This window comes from Fundulus heteroclitus, chromosome 21, assembly GCF_011125445.2.
Source record: "Fundulus heteroclitus isolate FHET01 chromosome 21, MU-UCD_Fhet_4.1, whole genome shotgun sequence".
NCBI classification, from domain to species: Eukaryota; Metazoa; Chordata; class Actinopteri; order Cyprinodontiformes; family Fundulidae; genus Fundulus; species Fundulus heteroclitus.
The window spans coordinates 27,483,827-27,506,690 of record NC_046381.1 but is presented as its reverse complement, the minus strand read 5'-3'; the positions used below and the strand labels follow the sequence as shown (position 1 = coordinate 27,506,690).

The 22,864-nt window shown below is 40.3% G+C and overlaps 1 protein-coding gene across 4 annotated transcripts; it reads left to right on the top strand.

Annotated features, from left to right (window-relative positions):
• Positions 1-22,763, top strand: LOC105932149 (NLR family CARD domain-containing protein 3). Of its 4 annotated transcripts, XM_036125574.1 has the most exons (12): positions 55-70; positions 2,491-2,529; positions 3,046-3,186; positions 3,276-3,395; positions 3,815-3,934; positions 4,196-4,315; positions 6,249-6,484; positions 13,519-15,349; positions 18,839-19,012; positions 20,140-20,316; positions 21,410-21,580; positions 22,560-22,763. In XM_036125574.1, the coding sequence occupies exons 3-12, from the start codon at positions 3,065-3,067 to the stop codon at positions 22,576-22,578; spliced, it is 3,090 nt and encodes a 1,029-aa protein (XP_035981467.1). In that variant the 5' UTR covers positions 55-70; positions 2,491-2,529; positions 3,046-3,064; the 3' UTR covers positions 22,579-22,763. The 4 variants fall into 4 exon arrangements, with proteins under 4 accessions (XP_035981466.1, XP_035981465.1, XP_035981468.1 ...); XM_036125573.1 differs by lacking the exon at positions 2,491-2,529 and having other exon boundaries at positions 1-70; XM_036125572.1 differs by lacking the exon at positions 2,491-2,529 and having other exon boundaries at positions 36-70; positions 2,991-3,186.
• Positions 22,764-22,864: the final 101 nt, after the last annotated feature.

Here is a 22,864-nt window from a genome sequence, read left to right as displayed (position 1 = left end):
CAGATCAGGAGAAACAGGTTCTGACTCCATTTAGTAGCAGAACAGAATAAAGAGAAGAATCTGGATTAGGGTAAGTGTCAACTTGTTCTGATTTTCCTATCAGTGGGTTTTCTTTCTGTGGACTGTAAACAGAGCCAGTGGCAGAACTTAGTCCGGTTCTCCTTTATTTACACAGATCCTGCTTTTAAAAAAACAATTGGGCTAAATCAGGAAAACCGGTTTCCATGATAAAACCCTGAAGTCTATAGATACTGATTTAGCTGCTGAATAAAAGCTGAAAAATAAAAACAAAACTTTGTTCTAATTTGATCACTGATTCTTTACAGCGGCAGTCAGATTTTTCTGTAAAATCTCTTTGGAGATAGTTTTCCTCCTGCAGAACAACTTGTCATGGTCGGTATTTAATCATTTTACAACAAGCTTGAGTCAGAAGACCAAGAGAAATCGGTCCAACTTGGTTTGACTCCAGTCAGTTTAGGTCACAGCTGGAGAAGAGCTAAATAATCTGGATCAGGGTGAGGGCTAACCTCTGGTTCTCAGTGGGATTTCTCTATTTGGACTGTGGACAGAACCAGTAGCAGAATTCAATCTGTTTCTCATTCAGCTTTAATATATAATATCTTCACAGGAAACACAATGTTTTTGTTTCCTGACTGACAGCATAAATTGACAGAGAAGCAGGAAGCTAAAACCCTCTCTAAGTGGGAATCTTGGTCCAACCTGTTTGTCCTGATTCTTGAGCTGTGAGCTCATAGTCAGCACTCCTGTGTCCTTTTCTGACCTAAGGTAGCAACAGGATGGAAAAAAGTGAGCAGGACCAGGAGAACAGAGCAGAGCAATTCTAGTTATAAAGTGAATAATAATAATCTAATAATAACAAAGAAGTCATGGTTGTGATCCAAAGCTCCAGATATGAGGATTAAGACACAGTCTAGTTCTTTTCCTTTTGATTGGATAGTTGTTCTGGATGCCTGCTGTAACCTAATGTTTGTCTTTCAGGCATGAAACTGTGACAATGCTATGATGCCAGTAGCTTCAGCATCTCATATGCTATAAAGTAAAGATTTTATATAAACCTGCTGCGGTTTTCTTTTTTGGAATTAAAGTCCAGCTGGTTCTGGGTTAACAGATCCGGTCCAGTCTCCTATGAGGTTCTGCTCTGACAACCAGTCTCACTGAAAAATGTGTAATAAGATAGACTTTATTGATCTCACATTGGAGAAATTCACACTAATAGTCATGTTGTTCCCCTGAATGAAGATTATGAACATATTATGCATAGTTTTTGCTAGAAATGTCATCAAAATACAGATGTTGTTTGTTGTCAGTGATGTAGAATTGCTGTGTCCATAGCAACAACCTTAAAATGGTAGAAAATGTAACAATTTGATTTTTGTCTGAGCACATGTGGCTTGGTGGAGCCAAATATTTACTAAAATCAACATATTTATTTTAAAACAAAGTCTAGGAACTCTTTAAATTAACTGTTAAATGATTCAAAAACTGGGCAAGCAGTGTAATCAACCAAAATACCGAACCAATAAAATATATAATATACTACAATCTCTAAAACATAAAAGACTGGACCGAATACTAATAGATCCAAAAAATATAAAATCCTAAAACCGCATAAAAGTACATAAACAAAACCCTGAGGGAAGATGGTTTGGCTGGAGGAGTCCCAACAGCTAGGTGCAGCCTGCTCTCTCTTCCTAGTAGAACCTCTGGAAAATAGGAGAAACCAAGGCAGAGCTCCTAACTCTGCCCAGCCGTTGTGCTAAGCAGCTTGCTCTATCTTCAGGGGATGATAATCTGCCTCTGCGAACTGGTCCTCCCGACAGCAAAGCTGCTGCGGGGAAAACGAACTCAGGATAGTCCCTTGTCCACACACCCCACAAGCTTGCAAGCAGCAACAGCTGGGATAAATCGCTCCAGAGTACTGAAGCGTTGCACAGGGACAGAGAAACTGCCCAGATGGCGTGAGGATGGTTGTACGATATAACAAAAATAAAAACATGCATAAAAAGTGCAATGCATAATCATTATCTTGTGACAAACACACGGAAATCTTTGGCAAAACTAAGAAATGAAAGCTGGTCTACCTTTCCTGAAAGAAGATTATGAAAATTGTATGACTACTTTTCACTAGAGATGTAATTGAAATGCATCTAAATGCAGATGCTTTCTTTAAATGTTGAATTTTCCACACAAAGTATAAGGGATGGCAACCATGTTCTGATATTTTTCACTGGGAGAAACTGGATAGTCACGAGACTGGATGCAAGCCAATGTAAATGAATAGGCCAAATAAAACATAGGACTGAAAGATATTGAGGACACAAATCATGACAATACTACATTTCCCTCTGTGGACCAAAGTGGATATTTTTTCAGTGAGACCCGGTTGACTGTGAAGTTACTGTTAGCAGGTAAAGCTGTCTCTCACTGTTATATTACCATGGTAACTGCTGCTGGTCACCTGCTCCCCAGGTGATGCTGATGTCCAGACCAACGTCAAAATGTTAAAAAGTGAGCATTTTCTCTGGTTCAGCCTGATAATTTTGTCTTTGAGCAGTTCTGACTCTCAGCCGGTGAACCATCTTCCTCCAACGGAGATCTAGCCCTGAAAGGTTTCAGAACCACTCATGCAACATTCTAGCATTCTAACAGGAGCTAGCACCTATATGTGAACTTCAGAGAGAAATGATCTCTCCCTCTTTCTCTACATCTGACCTCTCTCTGGATTTATTTTACATACTTAGAACATGATTCCAGTTTAGACTTGAAAAGTTTTCACATACAGTTTTAGTACTAATTATCTTAATAAACCCAGAACTTGTCCATATGGTTCTGTGGAGATCACCCAGCAGACATTAGGAAGTGCATGAAGTAGTGAAGGAGAAGACAATTCAGAACCAGATGTCAGCTGTTAAACTTAGTATCCTCTGGTCCTCTACACACATGATGGGAATCAGCTTTCTGCTTTACAGAACGCTTACTGGACCTGAATCACTGGGAACTGACTGGTTCTGGTTTCTGTCTCAGACTGACTGAAGTGCAGAAGATGGAAGACTGGGGTCTAAGGGAGAACAGAGCAGAACTTCCGGGATCCAGCTGTCCGTCTTTGAGGAGTGATGGATCCAAAGGACACTCTCCAAACTTTAGTAATGAACAGGCACTATCTTTGTAAGTTTTAACAGATTTTTTGTCCAGCAAACAACCCTTCCATCCTGACAGATTGATGTGATCTAAATAAAAACGTGTTTGTTTTTTAGAGGTCAGCACTACAGACAGAAAGCAGACCCTAGAATATCCAGCTTTCCATCTATGAGGAGTGACGGATCCAAAGGACACTCTCCAAACTTCAGTAGTGAACTTGGACTCCCAGACACAGAGTAAGAAATCAGTTTCTAACTGTTCCATGTGACTCCACAGATTTGTATATATATATATATATATATATATATATATATATATATATATATATATATATATATATATATATATATATATGCAAACAAAAACAACTAAAACTGTGACGAACAACAAGATTCAGAGATTTACTCTAAATCCACTGAAAGAGTGGACCATAGGGCCCAGTTTGATTAGGCTGGGTTAGTGGATAATATCCAAAGTCATTTCTTTGTTGGATCCTACTGCTAATTTGTGCCAAGGCTGTGCCCTGTCTTTGTAAGTTCCATTAAATATTTTGTACTCATCATGATGCTACCGAGTTCTGTTTCTACTTTCTGTTTCTACTTTGGTCCTGCTAACAACCCTTCAATCCTGACTGAATAACATCTTTGTTTTTTAGAGGTCAGCACTACGGACAAAAAACAGACCCTCGAAGATCTACCTTTCCATCTATGAGGAGTGACGGGTCGAAAGGACACTCTCCAAACTTCAGTAGTGAACTTGGACTCCCAGACATAGAGTAAGAAATCAGTTTCTAACTGTTCCATGTGACTCCACAGATTTGTATATATATATATATATATATATGAAAACAAAAACAACTAAAACTGTGACGAACAACAAGATTCAGAGATTTTCTCTAAATCCACTGAAAGAGTGTCCTGTCTTTGTAAGTTCCATTAAATATTTTGTACTCATCATGATGCTACCGAGTTCTGTTTCTACTTTGGTCCTGCTAACAATCCTTCAATCCTGACTGAATTACATGTTTGTTTTTTAGAGGTCAGCACTACAGACAAAAAACAGACCCTCGAAGATCTACCTTTCCATCTATGAGGAGTGACGGGTCGAAAGGACACTCTCCAAACTTCAGTAGTGAACTTAGACTCCCAGACACAGAGTAAGAAATCAGTTTCTAACTGTTCCATGTGACTCCACAGATTTGTATATATATATATATATATATATATATATATATATATATATATATATATATATATATATATATATATATATATATGCAAACAAAAACAACTAAAACTGTGGTCTCTGTTAATTTTTTTCCATGACTGGTAAAACAAAAACAAAAACAACTAAAACTGTGACGAATAACAAGATTCAGAGATTTTCTCTAAATCCACTGTAAGAGTGGATCATAGGGCCCAGTTTGATTAGGCTGGGTTAGTGGATATCCAGAGTAATTTCTTTGTTGGATCCTACTGCTAATTTGTGCCAAGGCTGTGCCCTGTCTTTGTAAGTTCCATTAAATATTTTGTACTCATCATGATGCCACCGAGTTCTGTTTCTACTTTATATAGATCATCAGCGTATGAACTGTAATTTATTCATTTCATTAAAAAAAAACATAGTAACGTTAAATAACGCAAATAGGCCAAATTGCTTTCTAATGGACGTGTGCATGGTTTTATAAAACAGGAATTTTTTTTTAGCATATGCCAATTTTTAACATGGCAACACTTTTCAAACTATATAAAATTGACAACAATATAAAAGGTTTTTAGCCCAACTCATAGTCAAAACAAGACAGGCAACAAAAATGGTCGCTACCTGTGGAGACAACTCGTTCTCTCTCCGGAAAGTCAGCACATTCCTTTTAGTTAGCCACCAACATCATCATTAATAAAATTCAGAGACTTTTATACTGTTTTAAAGGAGTTTATTAATATTATTCATCTACAGAGTTGCCTGTAGATACGTTACCTCAAGGCAGTGAAGCCATTGCTCTGAAGGTTATGTGCTCCATTTTCAGTGTTGCGCAGTCGCCATGTGGAATAAAATCCGACAACATGAAACGTGGCACCCAGGGACTGCTTCTCACATCGGGGTGGCTCACTGTATAAAGACTAGCCGCCTAGGATTTGTCTTTCTCTTTGTCTGTGGTCTGTGAAAGCATCCACGTTAGAGAGAGATCTGCAAACATTGGCGCAGTCCAGAATTGCAGCTAAATACAGCCTGCTGTTACACATTGGAACCTAACCAGCCGACTGCCATGGAAGCAGGCTGCTTGTAACATTTTTCTCAGCTTTTGCAGGAGAAAACCTGATCTGAAGTTGCTGTTCAAACTGTGCAGGCCCTCCAGAGAACGAACACAGCCATGCTGTGAAGGCCACGTTGCGACCCCCCCACCCCACCCCACCCCACCCCCTTCAGGCCGAGTGCAGGCCCTCACAACAAGCAGCTATGCCAGGGAGGCCAAGCGAAGGTCCCCGTGTTCACACACCGCCTGAGCCCGGTTAACAAAGGAGGACCTTTCCCCCCTGAGCCAGCTGGCTCGCTGAAGAAGAACCAATTTCACCCTGGAGTAATTCACTACAACTGGACGCCCCGTTGTCACAATCCGCCAAAAACAGAGGTTTGGCAGAGAAATTGCAGGGAGAGTCATAGGGGATTAATCATTTAAAGTGGTTTACTTAATGTGTTTTCACTGTGTTTTTAAAGCTTGACCGAGCTAACCCACTAGCCCCACTAGCATTCTTGAAACAAAGCCCTGCCAATGTAGTTTGTGTGTTTTATGGTTATAACAAACTTTAGTCCCATAAGGGTTTTATACACCGATGGGATGTTAACATTTGTGTGTTCTGGTCTGCTCAGTAATACAACTAATTAATACAAATACGACAAAAGAAAGATCAGTCATGATAGCAGATTTAACAAGATGAAATACTTCAAACCAGACACCATCAATGTTCTGAGGTTCTGTTCTGATCTTGCTTTTGGTTCGTAGTTTCTGGTGTACCTTCATGAACATCTTCAGCTTCAGTAAGACCCTGTTGGTAGTGAACTGTTTAAGTGATGCAGAAATGTCTTCACAGATGGAGGAAGATGAGAAGTGTTTGTGTGGAGGAGCAGCTGTCCTGCTGTGCTATGTGTCAGAAGGTCCTGACAGATCCCATCTCCACCAGCTGTGGGCACAGGTTCTGCAGACCATGCATCATTTCATACTGGGTCCAGTCTGCTCCATCAAAATCCTTCTCCTGCCCTCAGTGTGGAGAAAGAAGCAGAACAGGAGCTGGACGTCTGCCAGCCAATCAGAGCAGCTATGCTCCAGGTAAGACTGAACTTCTCCAATCAGAGCTTCCTGCTGTCGTCTCTGTTGAACTCTGTTGTACCCCTTTCAAAATTAACAATAATACAGTATTTGTCTGTGTTTCTCTTAATTTCCAGAATATCTTCTCAATGTTAATGTTTTGAAAACAACCGTTTCAATGAATAGGTGGATTCATTTAAATACTACATTTGATAAAAGGCTAACTTAATTTTGTCTACGGTAGCAACTGTGTTATCAGTTAATTTTAGTTTACTTTACGGTTACACTCTTGATATAGTTTGTATGTATGTATGCTACTGGATACTCAAATATTCCCTGGGATAAATAAAATGCCTGTCTGTCTGCAGTGCATACACTACCACACATGATAACTGTGTTTTAATTTAATTGAATTCAATTCAATGTTATTTATATAGCGCCAATTCATGAAGCATCAGATTATACAGATTGGGTCAGATTATACAGACTGGTCAAAAAATGTCCTATATAAGGAAACCAGTTGATTGCATCAAAGTCTTGACAAGCAGCATTCACTCCTCCTGAAGAAACATAGAGCTACAGGGAGAGTCGTCTGCATTGTCCATGGCTTTGCAGCAATCATACTGAGTAAAGATGAAGCGACAGTTTTACCAGTCATGGAAGAAAATTAACAGAGACCACATATTAAATGGGATTAAAATAAGAAACAAAATCAAAAGTACAGTGAATAAAATGCAACAGTAGGGAGTGTAATGAAGAATTAACACCCCGCCTTTAAAGTGACATTTTTTTAACATTCCCGCTACCAAACTGATTTCCTTTCATCAATTTATGCTTTTGTTTGGTGTCCCCCTACCCCCAGTACTTGCTGCCCTACATGCAGCATGTAATATACGTGGTAATAGTGCTGATGTGTTCTGTCCAGTCATCATACATTATCAGATCTGCATACACAAACTGACAGCCATATCTGCTAGACAAGCATACGTTTTGTGTCATCAGCCATATCACATCCTGATTTGTGAATATCCTTGTCAGAACAGGATATACTTGCCTATTATGGCTATATGACATGCTGATTTGTGAAATTACCTTTTGGACATATTGTATTTTTAAATTAGTTTATCGGCAGAATCTTTTTTTAATGAGGTCCTTGGAATAAGGCAGGATAAAGCAAAACAATGGGTAAAATCATTACATGTACATACATCTTAATTTCATCACATCCCCCCTACTTTATAGCAACTTCACTGGCTCCCGGTCAAATTCAGAATCCAATTCAAAATTCTTCTCTTTACATTCAAGATCATTCACAACCTCGTCCCTCCTTACTTATCTGATCTCAGCCTCCCACTCCCTCAGATCTTCCTCTTCAATCCATCTCCCTGTTCCCTTTCTTCGCCTCAGTACCTTTGGGAGCAGAGCGTTCTTATTATTATTACAAAGAAATACTTTAACATACAAAACAAGCCAGCTCTTTAAAGGGTGCTAACACAAACCTAGGCTACATGCAGGCTTCTATTTAAAACCTGAAAGATGATGCAGGGGTTTCCAAAGGTTTTGCATGTGGCAGCAAAATTGCCAAGCTGCAATCAATATATTTTTAAACTTAATTTTACCAAACCTTTTTAAAACTAAAACACAGTAAAATTAAAATACATGATATACATCCTTGGTAAGTAAACCTTTCTGTGTAAAAAATAAACATGATAAATAAAATTGACAAAATTTAACATACTCTGGGTAGTAAGTCTCTGCGGCTATTTGAGGAAGGTGATATACTCGCAGCCTCCCCTAAAAGAGATATTTCTCTTAGATCTCATGCAACATTAAAACAAAATAAAATACTGACATTAAACTTTGTCACAATAGCACAACCAGATAACTGGCTGAATTATTTCTGCTTTTAACTCATTGCGGAATGCCAGAGAGAGTTTGAAAGCAATGTGTCAGGAGACAGGCATTCTCTCTCGGTATAGTGAGCATCGAGCACTTAACGTCAATGAGCCGGCTGTTGGTGCAGCGGCAGTGGACATGTCTGAGCATTAAAATTAAGCAGTATGTCAACAGTTATTTTGAGTTTACATAGCTAGTTTCTGGCCTACAAACTTTTCAAAAGTTACTTTTATGTCACAGAAAGTGTAATATATCCAACTTCATTCACAGCTTTTCGCATCTCTCTGCCATTGCTGTTTCTTGTTGAACAATTCTCTTCAACCTACAATGAATCATGGAATAGGGTGGCCCATGAAGGATACGCCAGACCCATCCTTCAAATTTTGGGAATGAATTACACGTTTGTCGGCTGCATTTGAAGGAGTCCTGAATTGGGACAGCCTTTGTCACAGTGCTGTGACCTTATCAGCCTGCAGATTCGGCCCTTGAAGGATGCACCCCCTGAATTGAGACACACCCAGTATCTTTAAACTGCAGATTCTTTGTTTTTGCGTGTCCCTCCTAGCTATACTACAGGACAACGTGAAAAACTCACACTCTACACACAGACTCACCTGCCTGCACCCCTCTACATTTTCACACAGTGGTATGATGCTGTAGCTTCACATGACTGATCAATCAAAACAAAATTCTGGGTAAAATGAGGAATGAGCAGTGAGTAGCAGCACATTGCTTCACTGTTGCGAGCTTAGCAACTTTTTCTGCATATTTAGTGATTTTCAGACCACTCTAGCAACTTTCTTTTATTAAAAAGTGAAAAGCAACAAATCTAGCTTTGTCTGAAATTGGTAACTTCAAATGAAAGCACCAATGGTTCTGCAGTTACTATCTTGAGGCAGCAGCCCCCCATCATCGGTATTGTTGGTAATTAGAGTTTTAAACCCTTTAAAAAATATACGGTGTCCCGGTGAAGTAATGTCTGTGCCTAATGGATCTTAGAAAAGTGCCAGTCATGCTTGTTTTGTGCACAGAAGGCTTTCCCAAGAGCTCATTAAATCTGCATATTTCTTCAGCTTTTACATCACTGTCATGGCTCTCAAATCCACAGACTTCTCCACACCACAGTAGCAGTCACAGTTTTAATAATAAAAAGAAAAAAGTTACCAAGTTTTCTGGGTTTGTTAGAGGCACCAGATGAGATGGAAGGAGACTGGACTCGGAGCAAGGCTCAGTTGGACTCTTATTTTTCCAAAAGTTTTACCCAACCTATGACAATCTTCGAGGGACATTTAACCAGCATGGGCAAACACGTTTCTACACAGCAAAGATGAAACCAATTTTTAACTCGCCTTTCTGCTTTGAAAATGGTACACGTTAAACAAAACAATATTAATATTATTAATTTTACAATATGTTACCCAAAAAGCATGATTCATTGCATGCTTGTTAAAACAAGAGTCTGATGTCAGAGGGGAAAAGAGACCTCTAGAAGTGCTCACCATTGGGTTCCATGTTCCCAGCAGTGTTATCACATCTGCTTATTAGATGCGACTTTGGGCTTGTTAATTTACACTGTCTACAAGGTAGAGGTAGCTAACACGTTCCAGCATTATGTGAGCGAGACCTAGCCAAGCCATTTGCAGTGCTCTGTGGATTCACCGCGCTGGTTCTCCAAGTTATCCCCGCCAGAATCTGTGTCCCCCGTTTCAGGAGTGTGCATGCAGCAAGGGGAGCGAACCCAGTCCGCTCCGTCTCGTTTCCAACCATCTACACGTGAAAATAGAGATGTTTTATTTTAGTTAACGGAGAAAACAAAGAAGGTCATTACGTTATTGTTAGTTAGTGGGTTAAAACTGAAGACTTAACACATAGGCACGGGGTTGTTTGAACAGATGGAGGACGTTTGGCTAAAGGATAATCATGCATTTGTTACTTCAAGGCTGGACTATTGTAATTCTTTACTATCAGGAAGTCCACAAAATGCCGTTCGAAGTCTTCAGCTGATTCAAAATGCTGCGGCAAGAGTTCTGATGAAAATCAACAAGAGGGATCATATTTCTCCAATTTTAGCTTCCCTTCATTGGCTTCCTGTTAAATCAAGAATAGAATTTAAAATTCCCCTTCTAACGTATAAAGCCCTTAATAATCAAGCTCCATCATATATCAGAGCTCTGATTACCCCGTATGTTCCTAACAGAGCACTTCGCTCTCAGACTGCAGGTCTGCTGGTGGTTCCTAGAGTCTCTAAAAGTAGAATGGGAGGCAGATCCTTTAGCTATCAGGCTCCTCTCCTGTGGAACCAACTCCCAGTTTTGGTCCGTGAGGCAGACACCCTATCTACTTTTAAGACTAATGTTAAAACTTTCCTTTTTGACAAAGCTTATAGTTAGAGTGGCTCATACCCTGAGCTATCTCTATAGTTGTGCTGTGATAGGCCTAGGCTGCTGGAGGACATCAGGGTCTAATTTCTCTCACTCTACTGATTTCTACTGTTCTTCAGTCTACTGTTCTCCAGTTTTGCATTGTATTACATTGAAATGACTGTCGTCATTTCAGCTTTTAACTTTTTGCTCTCTCTCTTTTTCTTCATAGTAGGTACACCTGGTCTGGCGTTCTGTTAACTGTGACATCATCCAGACGGCTTACCCGCTATTACCATTTAATGTAGAACAGATTACTAGATCAATGTGTGCTTCTGTGCTTTTTTGTTTCTCTTGTTGTGTCTCTGTTCTGTCTTCCGTAACCCCAGTCGGTCGAGGCAGATGACCGTTCATACTGAGCCCGGTTCTGCCAGAGGTTTTCCTTCCCGTTAATGGGGAGTTTTTCTTCCCACTGTCGCTTCATGCTTGCTCAGTATGAGGGATTGCAGCAAAGCCATGTACAATGCAGACGACTCTCCCTGTGGCTCTACGGTTCCCCAGGAGTGAATGCTGCTTGTCGGGACTTTGATGCAATCAACTGGTTTCCTTATATAGGACATTTTTGACCAATCTGTATAATCTGACCCAATCTGTATAATATGATTGAACTTGATTTTGTAAAGTGCCCTGAGATGACATGTTTCATGATTTGGCGCTATATAAATAAAATTGAATTGAATTGAATTGAATTGAATGTCTGTTTAAACTCGACTGATCCCTCGCAGAGGCACGCAGAGCCCAAATCATGAAGATTGGGTCACTGTCCAAATGTTAATGGGCCTAACTGTACATCTTTGTCTCTTTCCTGAAGCCAAATTTGTTTTGTTAAGTCTAAGATACTCTAGTTTTGAGTAGCGTAGCCAGCCAGACTGACTTACACTGTATACATTGTGTATCAGTCTGGTAAGGAGCTGTTAGAGCCCAATTTCAAAGGTGGGACTAAGGGGGTCCGTGACAACAGGTTAGAATCAATTGGATAACTACAGCTGTGACACTCTCCAGTGAAATTTTTTTTGCCTTTTTTGTCTAACAAAAAAATCTAAGGATACATGTTGTACTCACATGCACTTTCTCCCTCTTTCAAAAGTGCGCTTTACAGTGTATATTTATGGATTTCCCCCACTTGTTCCCTCGCACACAGTGCAGAACTGAAAAGAAGAATTGTTTCCACTCCCCTCACCAGCTCAACCTGGTATCATTGAACATAAATTATGCTGGGACCGGACAATCAGTTCCCAAATAGCTCATTGTTTTTTTTCTATAGCCATCTAGGCTATGTAGAAAAGTGAGACGCAGTGAAGCGTAGAGTCTAAAGGGTTCTGCCTATACAGACTATGGGGTTGCGATACATAAATAAAAGTGTTATTTCCTATAGTGTTACTTCCTGTAGGCTTAAGACTAAAGCTCACAGGTTAAAGGCAGAGCAGGAGTCAATGCCTTACTGGGTCCGCTTCAAGCACAAACATGAAACTTCTGCTCGGGGGAACAACTTCAAGCTCAGCCTTCGGCTTCATACTTAGAGGCGCCTTGTGCAAATACAAGGGAAATCTTGTCTGGTCAGGGTGGAGGTTGAAATGACAAACTTGTTGCTATGAGAGAAGTAGCAGATCAAAGGAAAACTCAGCAGCTGGATCATGCTTAATGATGCATAACAACCGCTGCATGATACCAACCATATTTTTCCCCTTTTTTAACTGTTAACTGTAACATTGTGTTTAGTAAAAGAAAAGAAAATAACAGAGGTTTCCCATTTATTAAAAAAACGGTTTTGTGTGTCCTGGGCATATGGCTCAATGATGCGATGGCAGCCTTTACTCAGTGACATTATGTTCAGAAACAGAAATAATGACTTTGACAGGCTGTCACAGTTTAAATGATCCAGAAGCTACCCCGCCATGTTTGTGGCTCTAAATCATCGTATAGGCGAGTTTATGATGATAAACACAGTCTGGTGGCAAGTGATCGCATAACAGAAGACAGTCTCTTTTTATAGTGTTATCACACTTTCCATGTTTAAAGGTAGTGCGAACAGTCCAATCATACATCATTTAATAAAATGAGCAACAAGTTTACCAAATAAAAAGAACAACTCAGTGACATTGTTTTATCACAAAGACACTGCATCACAGCCAGTGCCGCACAGCAGCACCCTGAAATCCAAGTTGGTGCTTTTTTTGTGTATGGCAGCATATATATATATATATATATATATATATATATATATATATATATATATATATATATATATATATATATAAAGGCAACAGCGCTACCCACTGTTCTCTCTGGGCACTTCGGTTTCCTCCCACTGTCCAAAAACATGACTGTTAGGTTAATTGGTCTCTCTAAATTGTCCTTAGGTGTGAGTGTGTGTGTGAATGGTTGTTTGTCCTGTTTGACTCTGTGTTGCCCTGCGACAGACTGGCAACCTGTTCAGGATGTACCCTGCCTCTCTATGTATGTTATGATGTTTCTATCAGCATCCATTCATCTTATCTGCTTTGTGAATCAGATTCTGACACTGAACAGATACTGGCCAAAAAACAGAGGCAGAAATCTGCTCTCTAAAAACCTAACAATGGTCTGGTTCTAAGGATAGATTGTATTGTTTAGGATCACATAATGTGATGTCAGAGACCTTGTAATGATAACACCTCCTGATGTTACTAATGTTTCTGTTCCGACTTAATTGCAAAATCATGTTTTTTTTCTTCTGTTGTCTTTCCTTCTTTGTTTCAGGAGATGTTGGTCTGCAGGAGATTTTAGAGGAACATAAGATCAGTCTCAGGAGGAAATGTGAATGTGTGACTGAAGGAAGTGATGAAACAGGAAGTAGATCCCTCCTCAACAGGATCTACACTGATCTCTACATCACAGAGGGACAGAGTGAAGAGGATAATACCCAACATGAGGTGAAGCAGCTTGAGAAAGCTTCTAAGAACCTTCATGACTCTCCAATCAGGTGCCACGACATCTTTAAAGCCTTACCTGACCAACATGGATCCATCAGAGTGGTTCTAACCAATGGCGTCGCTGGTGTTGGAAAAACCTTCTCAGTGCAGAAGTTCACTCTGGACTGGGCAGAGGGCTTGGAGAACCAAGATGTCAGTGTGGTGGTTCTGCTTTCATTCAGGGAGCTGAACTTGATCAGAGATGAGCAGCACAGTCTTCTCACACTGCTCCATGTTTTCCATCCAACACTTCAGAAACTCCCAGCAGAGAAACTGGCTGTCTGTAAACTTCTCTTCATCTTTGATGGCCTGGATGAAAGCAGGCTTTCCCTGGACTTTGATGACAGTCAGCTTGTTTCTGACATCACACAGAAGTCATCGGTTAACGTTCTGCTGACAAACATCATCAAGGGGAACCTGCTTCCCTCGGCTCTCGTCTGGATAACTTCTCGACCTGCAGCGGCCAATCAGATCCTTCCTTCATGTGTTAACAGGGTAACAGAAGTACGAGGCTTCACCGATGCCCAGAAGGAAGAGTACTTTAGGAGGAGGTTCAGTGATGGAGAGCTGTCCAGCAGAATCATCTCCCACATCAAGACCTCCAGAAGCCTCCACATCATGTGTGCAATCCCAGTGTTTTGCTGGATCACTGCTACGGTTCTGGAGAACATGTTGACCGCAGAGCAGAGAGGAGAGCTGCCAAAGACCATGACTGACATGTACTCACACTTCCTGCTGGTCCAGACGAAGAGGAAGAAGAAGAAGTACCAAGAAGGACGTGTGAGAAGTCCACAGGAGCTGATGGGGGCTGACAAGGAAGTTCTTCTGAAGCTGGGGAGGCTGGCGTTTGAACAACTGGAGAAAGGAAACATTATATTCTACCGAAAAGATCTTAAACAGTATGGTCTGGATGTCAAAGATGCCTCACTATACTCAGGAGTTTGTACAGAGATCTTCAAAAGAGAGAGTGTGATCTTCCAGAAATCAGTCTACTGCTTTGTTCATCTGAGCATTCAGGAGTTTCTGGCTGCAGTCTACATGTTCCACTGTTTCACCAGCAGGAACACGAAGGTGATAAAGAGATTCCTGGGAGAACATCACACCATCAGCAAAAATGGGTTTATAAAAAACGACCAGCAACAAAGATACAGTAAAACAACTCTGGATGAATTTCTGAAGAGAATCATGGAGAAATACCTCAGAATTATAGATGGCCACTTAGACCTGTTTGTTCGCTTCCTTCATGGGCTTTCTGTGGAGTCCAACCAGAGACTCTTAGGAGGCCTGCTGGGTCAGACAGAGAACAGTCCAGCAACCATCCAGAGAGTCATCAACAATCTGAAGAAGATTAACAATAAGAATGTCTGTCCTAACAAAAGCATCAACATCTTTCAATGTCTGATGGAGATGAAGGACCTCTCAGTATATAAGGAGGTCCAACAGTTCCTGAAATCAGAGACCAGATCAGAGAAGCTCTCAGAGATCCAGTGCTCAGCTCTGGCCTACATGCTGCAGATGTCAGAGGAGGTTCTGGATGAGTTGGACCTGGAAAAGTACAACACATCAGAAGCAGGACGACGGAGACTGATTCCAGCTTTGAGCAACTGCAGAAAGGCTCGGTGAGTCCAGATGTCTTTATTGTGTGATGCTGACTCAGCACTGTTGTCATACTGTTTTTTTCCATTATTCTAGCTTTTCTGGACATTTTTGGGCCTTTAACTAATACCTTCATACTTTGGACAATGTCAACCATTCAACTGTCTATAACATTAAACTCATTCAGGACAGCTCTGCTCTAGCTTTTAGTATTCAGAGACTTTTATTATTTTAAATATTGAGCATATTTTATCAGTTTTTGAGTTCCAATAAATCAACTTGAAAATATTCAGAAGTCTTGCAAATCTCTGTTTTCTTTTAAAGATACAATGGGGCATTTCTCAAATGACGTCAAATTTTTTCCAAGACTACCGACTTCCCAGCTGGTCGTAAAGGAAGAGTGCAAATTACTTTGGCAGCAACCACAATACTAATCATTTTGGAAGATGACAACGTCGCATGAGCTTCATTTCAATCTACTTCAATGGAGAAACACAGCATAGAACAGTTGAAACATTAGTTGAAATGTAGAGGGCTCAAAATCAGTGGAAAAAAATGATTAGTAGAAAGGTAGGAGAGGCTGTCCTCTCCCATCTCACAATGGATCAAACTTGAGGAAGAAACCCGCAGAATCTGCATAGAATTACAGCTAATACTAAGAAAAAATACATGTATTATTGCAGGCCCGTGCTTTAATTTAGCATAGAGCTCATTGCAGAAAATAGACTTAAAATCAGACAATCATCCCGCTGTCATCAGAAAATCAGATCCCCTCTCCTCTACGCACGCACGCACGCACGCACGCACGCATGCACGCACACAGAATAAGAGCAATTTGAAATAAAATGTAGATAAAGTAAAAATAAAACATGGGAAAATAGAAACTAAGAGCAAATATTAAAAACAGTTGGACTACAAACTTAAACTAACAATGTTTTAGTAAAACAGTTTTACTAGAACAGTCAAAGGCAATCCTAAACAAATGGACTGTATGATGTTTTAAAGCAACTGAAAAAGCCAAATAAACATAGCCCACCTGCACAGATGCTGCAGTCGCTGGTTTCAGGTCTGGATGTTCAAGTGCTGGCTTCTTACAACCGAGGAAATGTAGAGACCACATTTAGGTCTTTAGTCAGATTCCATAATAATGTCCTCTCGGTTACAAGCTCACATGCAACACTGACCTTTCTCTGTCATCTTTGGGCTTTTTGGAAAATCAATGGAAAAAAAACTCCCTTCATATGAACATGATCACCATATCGCTAGTCACTCAAGAAGATGGCAAAGCAGCAGCGGCGTTTTATTGTTGTCATATTATTGTCTGTTTCGCCGATATTCAGGACAGATCTGTTCACTATTTGACTCATACAAGTAAACTATTCAAGCGTTACCGCTCTGTTTGTACGACCACAAGATGGCTGTGAAGCATGCGCCTAAATTTAGTAATTTGATGTAATTTGAAGAATGCCATTAGTAAGAGACACATTTTAATCTTTAAATACCTTTTCACTCATTGGGCGGCTACTTCATATTTCACCTTTTTAGGATCTTTTACCATTTTTTTAAATTGCTGTTTAGATTTTATGGAAATTTGGACCATTAGGATGAATACCTGTATTGCTGTTGTTGCCATGGACATTTCTTTTAATCTCTCAAATTTCCCTCTGAGTTTGTAAGTTAGACACCAACATGTGATGATTTTTTTTTTTACAAATATCATCAGCAATTTAACACATTCCAGCCAATGATTGTTCTACAATTAGGTCCAATCACAAGCAAGCATCTCTATGCCTCTGCCCTCTGCAGTATGTTCATGATTTCTATACTCCCTCCCTCTCTAATCCATTCATCCTCACCTTATCTCTACTCAACTTTTCAGCTTACATATCTTCATCCTCTCAATTTGAAGTTTTTCATCCTCCTGAGCATTGCCTCCTTACCTCTTCCACTCCTACAGGAGAAGCTAGAAACTATCACAGGTTTAACATTAACAGCTTATTGATTTGTAAAGCAGCAACAATATAATAACACCAAATAGAATGTATGATGGTTGCTAAAATTAGTGTAAATTAAAATAGAATTCAAAATAAACTGAGAAACAATAATATAAATTTTGTATTCTATTATATTAATTTAGTTGTGCTTATTAATAGCGGGGGTGGGGTGGGGGTGGGGGGCACGGTGACCTTGTGGTTAGAGTAGGGGGTCCTGTAGAGGCTGCAAAGACCCCCTGTTCAAATTCCACTGATTTTTAGTATTATTATTTAGTTCAAAATTCTGAAGGTCTTCAGGAAGGGTGATCCACACCTAAGGGTCATAGTTAGAGGAAGTTTCCTCATTATAAATGTTAGTTCTGACCCCTTGTTCAAATTCCACAGATTTTTATAATTTAGCTAAAAATTCTGAAAGTTTTCAGGAAAGGTGATCCACACCAGTGGGTCATAGTAAGATAAAGTCTTCTCATTATAATGTTAGTTCTGAAAATAACCTGCCAAACACAGGCACCCATTGAAAGCAGTTGACCCAGTATGATGGAGCACATTTGAGCCAAGCAGCTGAACACTGGACCAATCTTCAGTGATCACGGAATGAATGAGAAGCTCTTTGAACAAACGGTATGTTTTCTTAGAGAAAACACTTGATGCAGGCTTTAGGTAGAAGATCAATCCAGAACAATCTGATCTTAAACTCTGTTAAATTATCCATATTTAGAACATTATAGGTCTGAGAATGACTGTTCTAACAGAACACTGACCCAGATTAGAAGAAAGCACAAAATGGTAAAACAGCTTGTACTCGTATAGCGCTTTAAGTCCAACGACACACCACAGTCAGTTATCATGCACACATTCACACCCTGATGTTGGTGAACTATGTTAGTAGCCACAGCTGCCCTGGGGCAGACTGACAGAGGCAAGGCTGCCATACAATGACGCCACTGGATCCTCTGACCAGCACCAGCAGGTAAAGAGGATGAAGTGTCTTTAGCCCGAAATCGATCCTGAACAGTGAAAGGGAACTTTGTTAAATACTAAGTATTAAGGTTCAGATAAAATTCTTGATGGACTAAAAAGGCATCAACACAAAGATCAGAATAGAAGTTGTTTTACATGAATGAGTAAATTATTTATGACCACTACAACCAAATGATGATGAATGATGAAGGGACTGAGAATTAAGTTTGCCATCCTCAGGTTTCCAGCAGCAGTTCAGATGATGATGAGCTTAAATCTCTTTTCCAGGATGACTTTGGACTAAAAGTTCTGGTTGTTGAATGTCTCTTCCTGATCACTTCTCCTTGATTCAGAGCTGTTTTCATTATAAACAAGTGGTCTATTAATCCAACAGCTCTGGTACTGAATCTCTCCATGTGGGAGGGGAGGGGGTAAGGGATGTGTTCAGGAATGTTGAGTAACACTGAGCTTCCAATAAATTAGATCCAGAGGGTTCTGTTGGACTGTATTAACCTGCATCCTGTTGGCTTCAGCTCACATTTTTTATGCTTTATTCAGATTGAGGCTCTGCTGGTTGTCAGAGGTCCGCTGTAGTTCTCTGTTGTCATTTCTGAAGTCCAACCCATCCCATCTGACAGAACTGGACCTGAGTGAGAACAACCTGCCAGATGCTGAAGTGGAGGAACTCTGTGGTTTCTTACAGATTCCCCTCTGCAAACTACAGATATTGAGGTAAGATTCCATGTTTTAGTTTAATGCTGATATTTCTGATGTCAAAGTTATGTTGACACTAAACTGCAGACATATGGCTAATGTTATACTGATCCACACTGAGGAGCTTCATGGTCTTTAAATGAAAAGTAGTAATGCTTAATTTATCGGAAGGTTTTCATATCTTCACAATATTAGTTTGTCTACATTTCCTACAGGACTTTAAAATAGTTCAGTTGATGTTTCTGTAAAATTAATTTTAATCACAGCTAATACCATCATCGTGATATTTAAAACTATATCATGTTCCTATTGTAGTAGGACTGTTTTTCCAATTATGCTCGGCTCCATCCAAGGTCTTGGAGTGGTATAGGGTGTCTGGGAAGCTGAAGTTGATATGCTTATAACTAGTGTCCGGTGTTAGCCATCATTCATTCTAGACTGTCTAAAGATGTTTAGGGATCATAGGTGGTGTTCTGCACACCTTAGAATAAAATCTGATGATAATGTTTAACTCTCTAATGCAGCTGTGAAAAGAGCTCAGACTCTGAGCCTCCTTCTTATAGCAGAACAAAAACAACAAACCTTCCCACTGTTTTTCCTCATAAAAGCTTCTGCTGTGATTTCTAATCACAGCAGAAGTGATATCTAATCAGTTCAGGTTCAAAGTAAAGCTGCAGCTTTGCTGCATTTGGTAAAAAAAAAAGTTAATTGTACCGATGAACATACCTTCTAAAACAGCCATAACTCCTGATCTAAGGCAGATAGAAACCCCTCTGACCAATTACCACACACACACACACACACACACACACACACACACACACACACACACACACACACACACACACACACACACACAGACAAAAATTAAACTGGCCTGCAATTTGCAACCTTATCCACTCCATGGTAGATAGTGCCCTAAGGGTAGTGTCCCTGTATGTAAAATGTAGTGCAATGTAGTTGCCCTCCTTTAATACTGCACAGAGATACAAAGAGCTGGAAAGGGTCCTGGGACATCTATGCACAGTCTGTTTCCTTGCACATTGATCCAACAATGTTCTGGGTCTGCTTGTATTAGGGTTCCATTGGACAGTTTTAACCTGCATCCTGTTTGCTTCAGTTCACATCTTTTATGCTTTATTCAGATTGAAGGAGTGCAGGTTGTCAGAGGGCCACTGTGCTTCTTTGGGCTCGGCACTGGAGTCCAACCCCTCCCATCTGACAGAACTGGACCTTAGTCAGAACCAAGACCTGAAAGATGCGGGAGTGAAGGGGCTATGTGGTTTCCTACAGTCTCCTCTCTGCAAACTACGTATTTTGAGGTTGGACTCTATGTTTTTGTTTAGTGCTGATATTTCATGCCAAAATGTATTAAATAATAAGCAGAAAAAATAAAACAAGTAGTTGAATTTCAGTGTGGGGTAGCAGTAGTTATCCAGAACATTCCAGAATCCAGTGAGTTGTGAGCTGATAATGCAGGAAATGCCCACTCTCATTCTCAGTAACATTATTTAATAATGCTGAACCAACATAGGCAACGGCGAGGAGCACAGGAAGAATCAGAATCAGAAATACTTTAATAATCCCAGAGGGAAATTGCTGTTTCAGTACAACCACCATCACAAACATCACAAACATTTCAGGGTGAGATGATTTACTGAGGCCTTGCTGCCAAGAACACCACCTTACACGGGGCCCACAGGGAGCTGCCATTACTCTGTGGAAAAATAGAGGCCACAAAACAAAGCAAGGTGGGAGGGAAAAAACATAACACATACTTTATCCTATAACAGGAAACAGTTTGAGATATCAAAAACCTCTTGCACAAAAAGCACAAATAAGATGAGATACATATAGCAGAAGGTAAACATTTGAGACTAGTCACGTGTAAGTTCATCAGTTTATATGAGCATCAGTTATGTGTATCTGTTTGGGTTAAAGTGTTTATATTTACGTGAACATTCTCCAGAGGCCATTGTCCTTGATGTTATCAGCCAGCCAACAGTTCAGAAAGCATCCGCAGATGTCAGCTGGGGAGGAGGGAGCGGGGGAGAGTTCTGAGCGCTCTACGCCATAACAAACCAGGAGTGATTAAAGATAGGGAAGGCATAGTCCCAATATGTTATTTGTTATGAGACAAGCTGCACTGAATTTCCTGTTCCTAGCTTTAAGTCTTTTGCTGGCTCCAAATGGCAAAATCCAATATTCCAAATTGTTGGGCTTCTCTGGATTACACTTGTAACGACAAGGCCACATTTACCCCTCTAGATTAAATCCTACATCAGAGAGCCAAAAAATATCTCATCAAGTGTCATATCTGTTTCGTTTTGTTGTAGATAGCCATAACCTAGAATAGTTCATGTGACTAACTTGCATATTGTAGGCTTCAGCTCACATCTTTTATTCTTTATTCAGATTGATGAACTGCAGTTTGTCAAAGATCGGCTGTGCCTCTCTGGTGTCTGCTCTAAAGTACAACCCCTCCCATCTGATGGAATTGGACCTGCTAGAAAATGACCTGAAGGAGTCAGATGTTCAACAGTTGGAGGAACTTGTAAAAAGTCCATGCTACAACCTGGAATCTGTGTAAGTAGATTGGGTGAGTCCAGCTGCTGTCAACAATACTGTACTGAACCCAGTTGATATCAAAGCAAAGATTCAGAGTTTCAAGTAAAGTTACCGTTTGTGTGTGTGTGTGTGTGTGTGTGTGTGTGTGTGTGTGTGTGTTTGGGGGTTGCTGGTGACTGGCTTCCTAGTTTAACACAACAGCAATCAGCCAACCAGACGAGCCAGAAGCTTGTGTTCCTGTGTTTGTGTTGATGTGATGATGGCTGTTGTTGTTGTATTCACGTCTCCATGAAATCAAGCTGAGTCCCAGCTGACGGCCTTCCAACATGTGTAGTGACAGTGGTCCTCATTCATCAATCTATAGGAGCATCAGATCTGATCTCAGACTGTTTGTTCCCTCATTTCAACAGGAAACAGCTGATTAGTTTCCTCTTAGTCACAGCTCTGAGATCAGTCTGACTGCAGCCTGGAAATCACTGGCTCTGATTTCACAAACCATCACTACGTTTAGTCCCATGTGGTCTTTCTACACAGCAGAAGCCCTCTTGAAGTTCTCTCATTACATCTGGTCATGTGTCCTTATGCCATTAGTTTCATCCAGATGTGTTTAGTGGCAGCCTCCGTGTTTTTTGTCAGCTGATATTTCAACAGCCATAGTTTGTGCGTTTAAATGAAGCAGCAGTTGACACGGAGCAGCAGTAAACCATCACTACAGTATTTGTGCAGGAATGACTTATTACTGCACTGTAGACTTGAGTAAAACCTGCAAAGGAAGCAGACTTGAGGTCAGTGAAGGTGTGTGAGCTTAGAGCTCAGTGTGTTCACTCCAATATGTTAACATGAGAGTTGAAAGAAAGCTGGTCCACAGCTGCTCCGAATAGGACTGATGTCTTGGCGGCTCTCTATCCAGGATATGCTGCATCACTGACTGACATCTAATGGAGAGAGGCTGGAAACACTCACTGATCTCCTCTGTTATTCCTTCTTCTCTCTGCAGGTGGTGGTGGGCTTTGTAGAGGAGAGAAGCTGAGCTGTGTCCTGATGATTCATAAAGGTGGAAGCTGCAGCAGCTTGAAACTGGCTTTAAAGAGACTGGCTGTATCATGATGATGAATTCTGAGTTTTTATCCTGTTTGTAGCCCACCTATACCCCTAGAGTAAGGACCCCTAAGTCTGTTAAAACCTCTAAACGCAATAAGCACTTAATAATTACAATAAATTGTGAAATAACTGAATGCATTTAAAATAATGACTTCATTGTTATAAAATATTTTTAAATCTTCTTTAAAGGAGTAATAAGAG

What these genes read in the sequence shown, in the direction of transcription:
- LOC105932149 (XM_036125573.1), top strand. Translation starts at nt 3,065, where the DNA reads ATGGAAGACTGGGGTCTAAGGGAGAACAGAGCAGAACTTCCGGGATCC. An exon ending in AGCAACTGCAGAAAGGCTCG is followed by an intron (nt 15,350 to 18,838) that starts GTGAGTCCAGAT and finishes TGCTTTATTCAG; the next exon opens with ATTGAGGCTCTGCTGGTTGT. An exon ending in TGCAAACTACAGATATTGAG is followed by an intron (nt 19,013 to 20,139) that starts GTAAGATTCCAT and finishes TGCTTTATTCAG; the next exon opens with ATTGAAGGAGTGCAGGTTGT.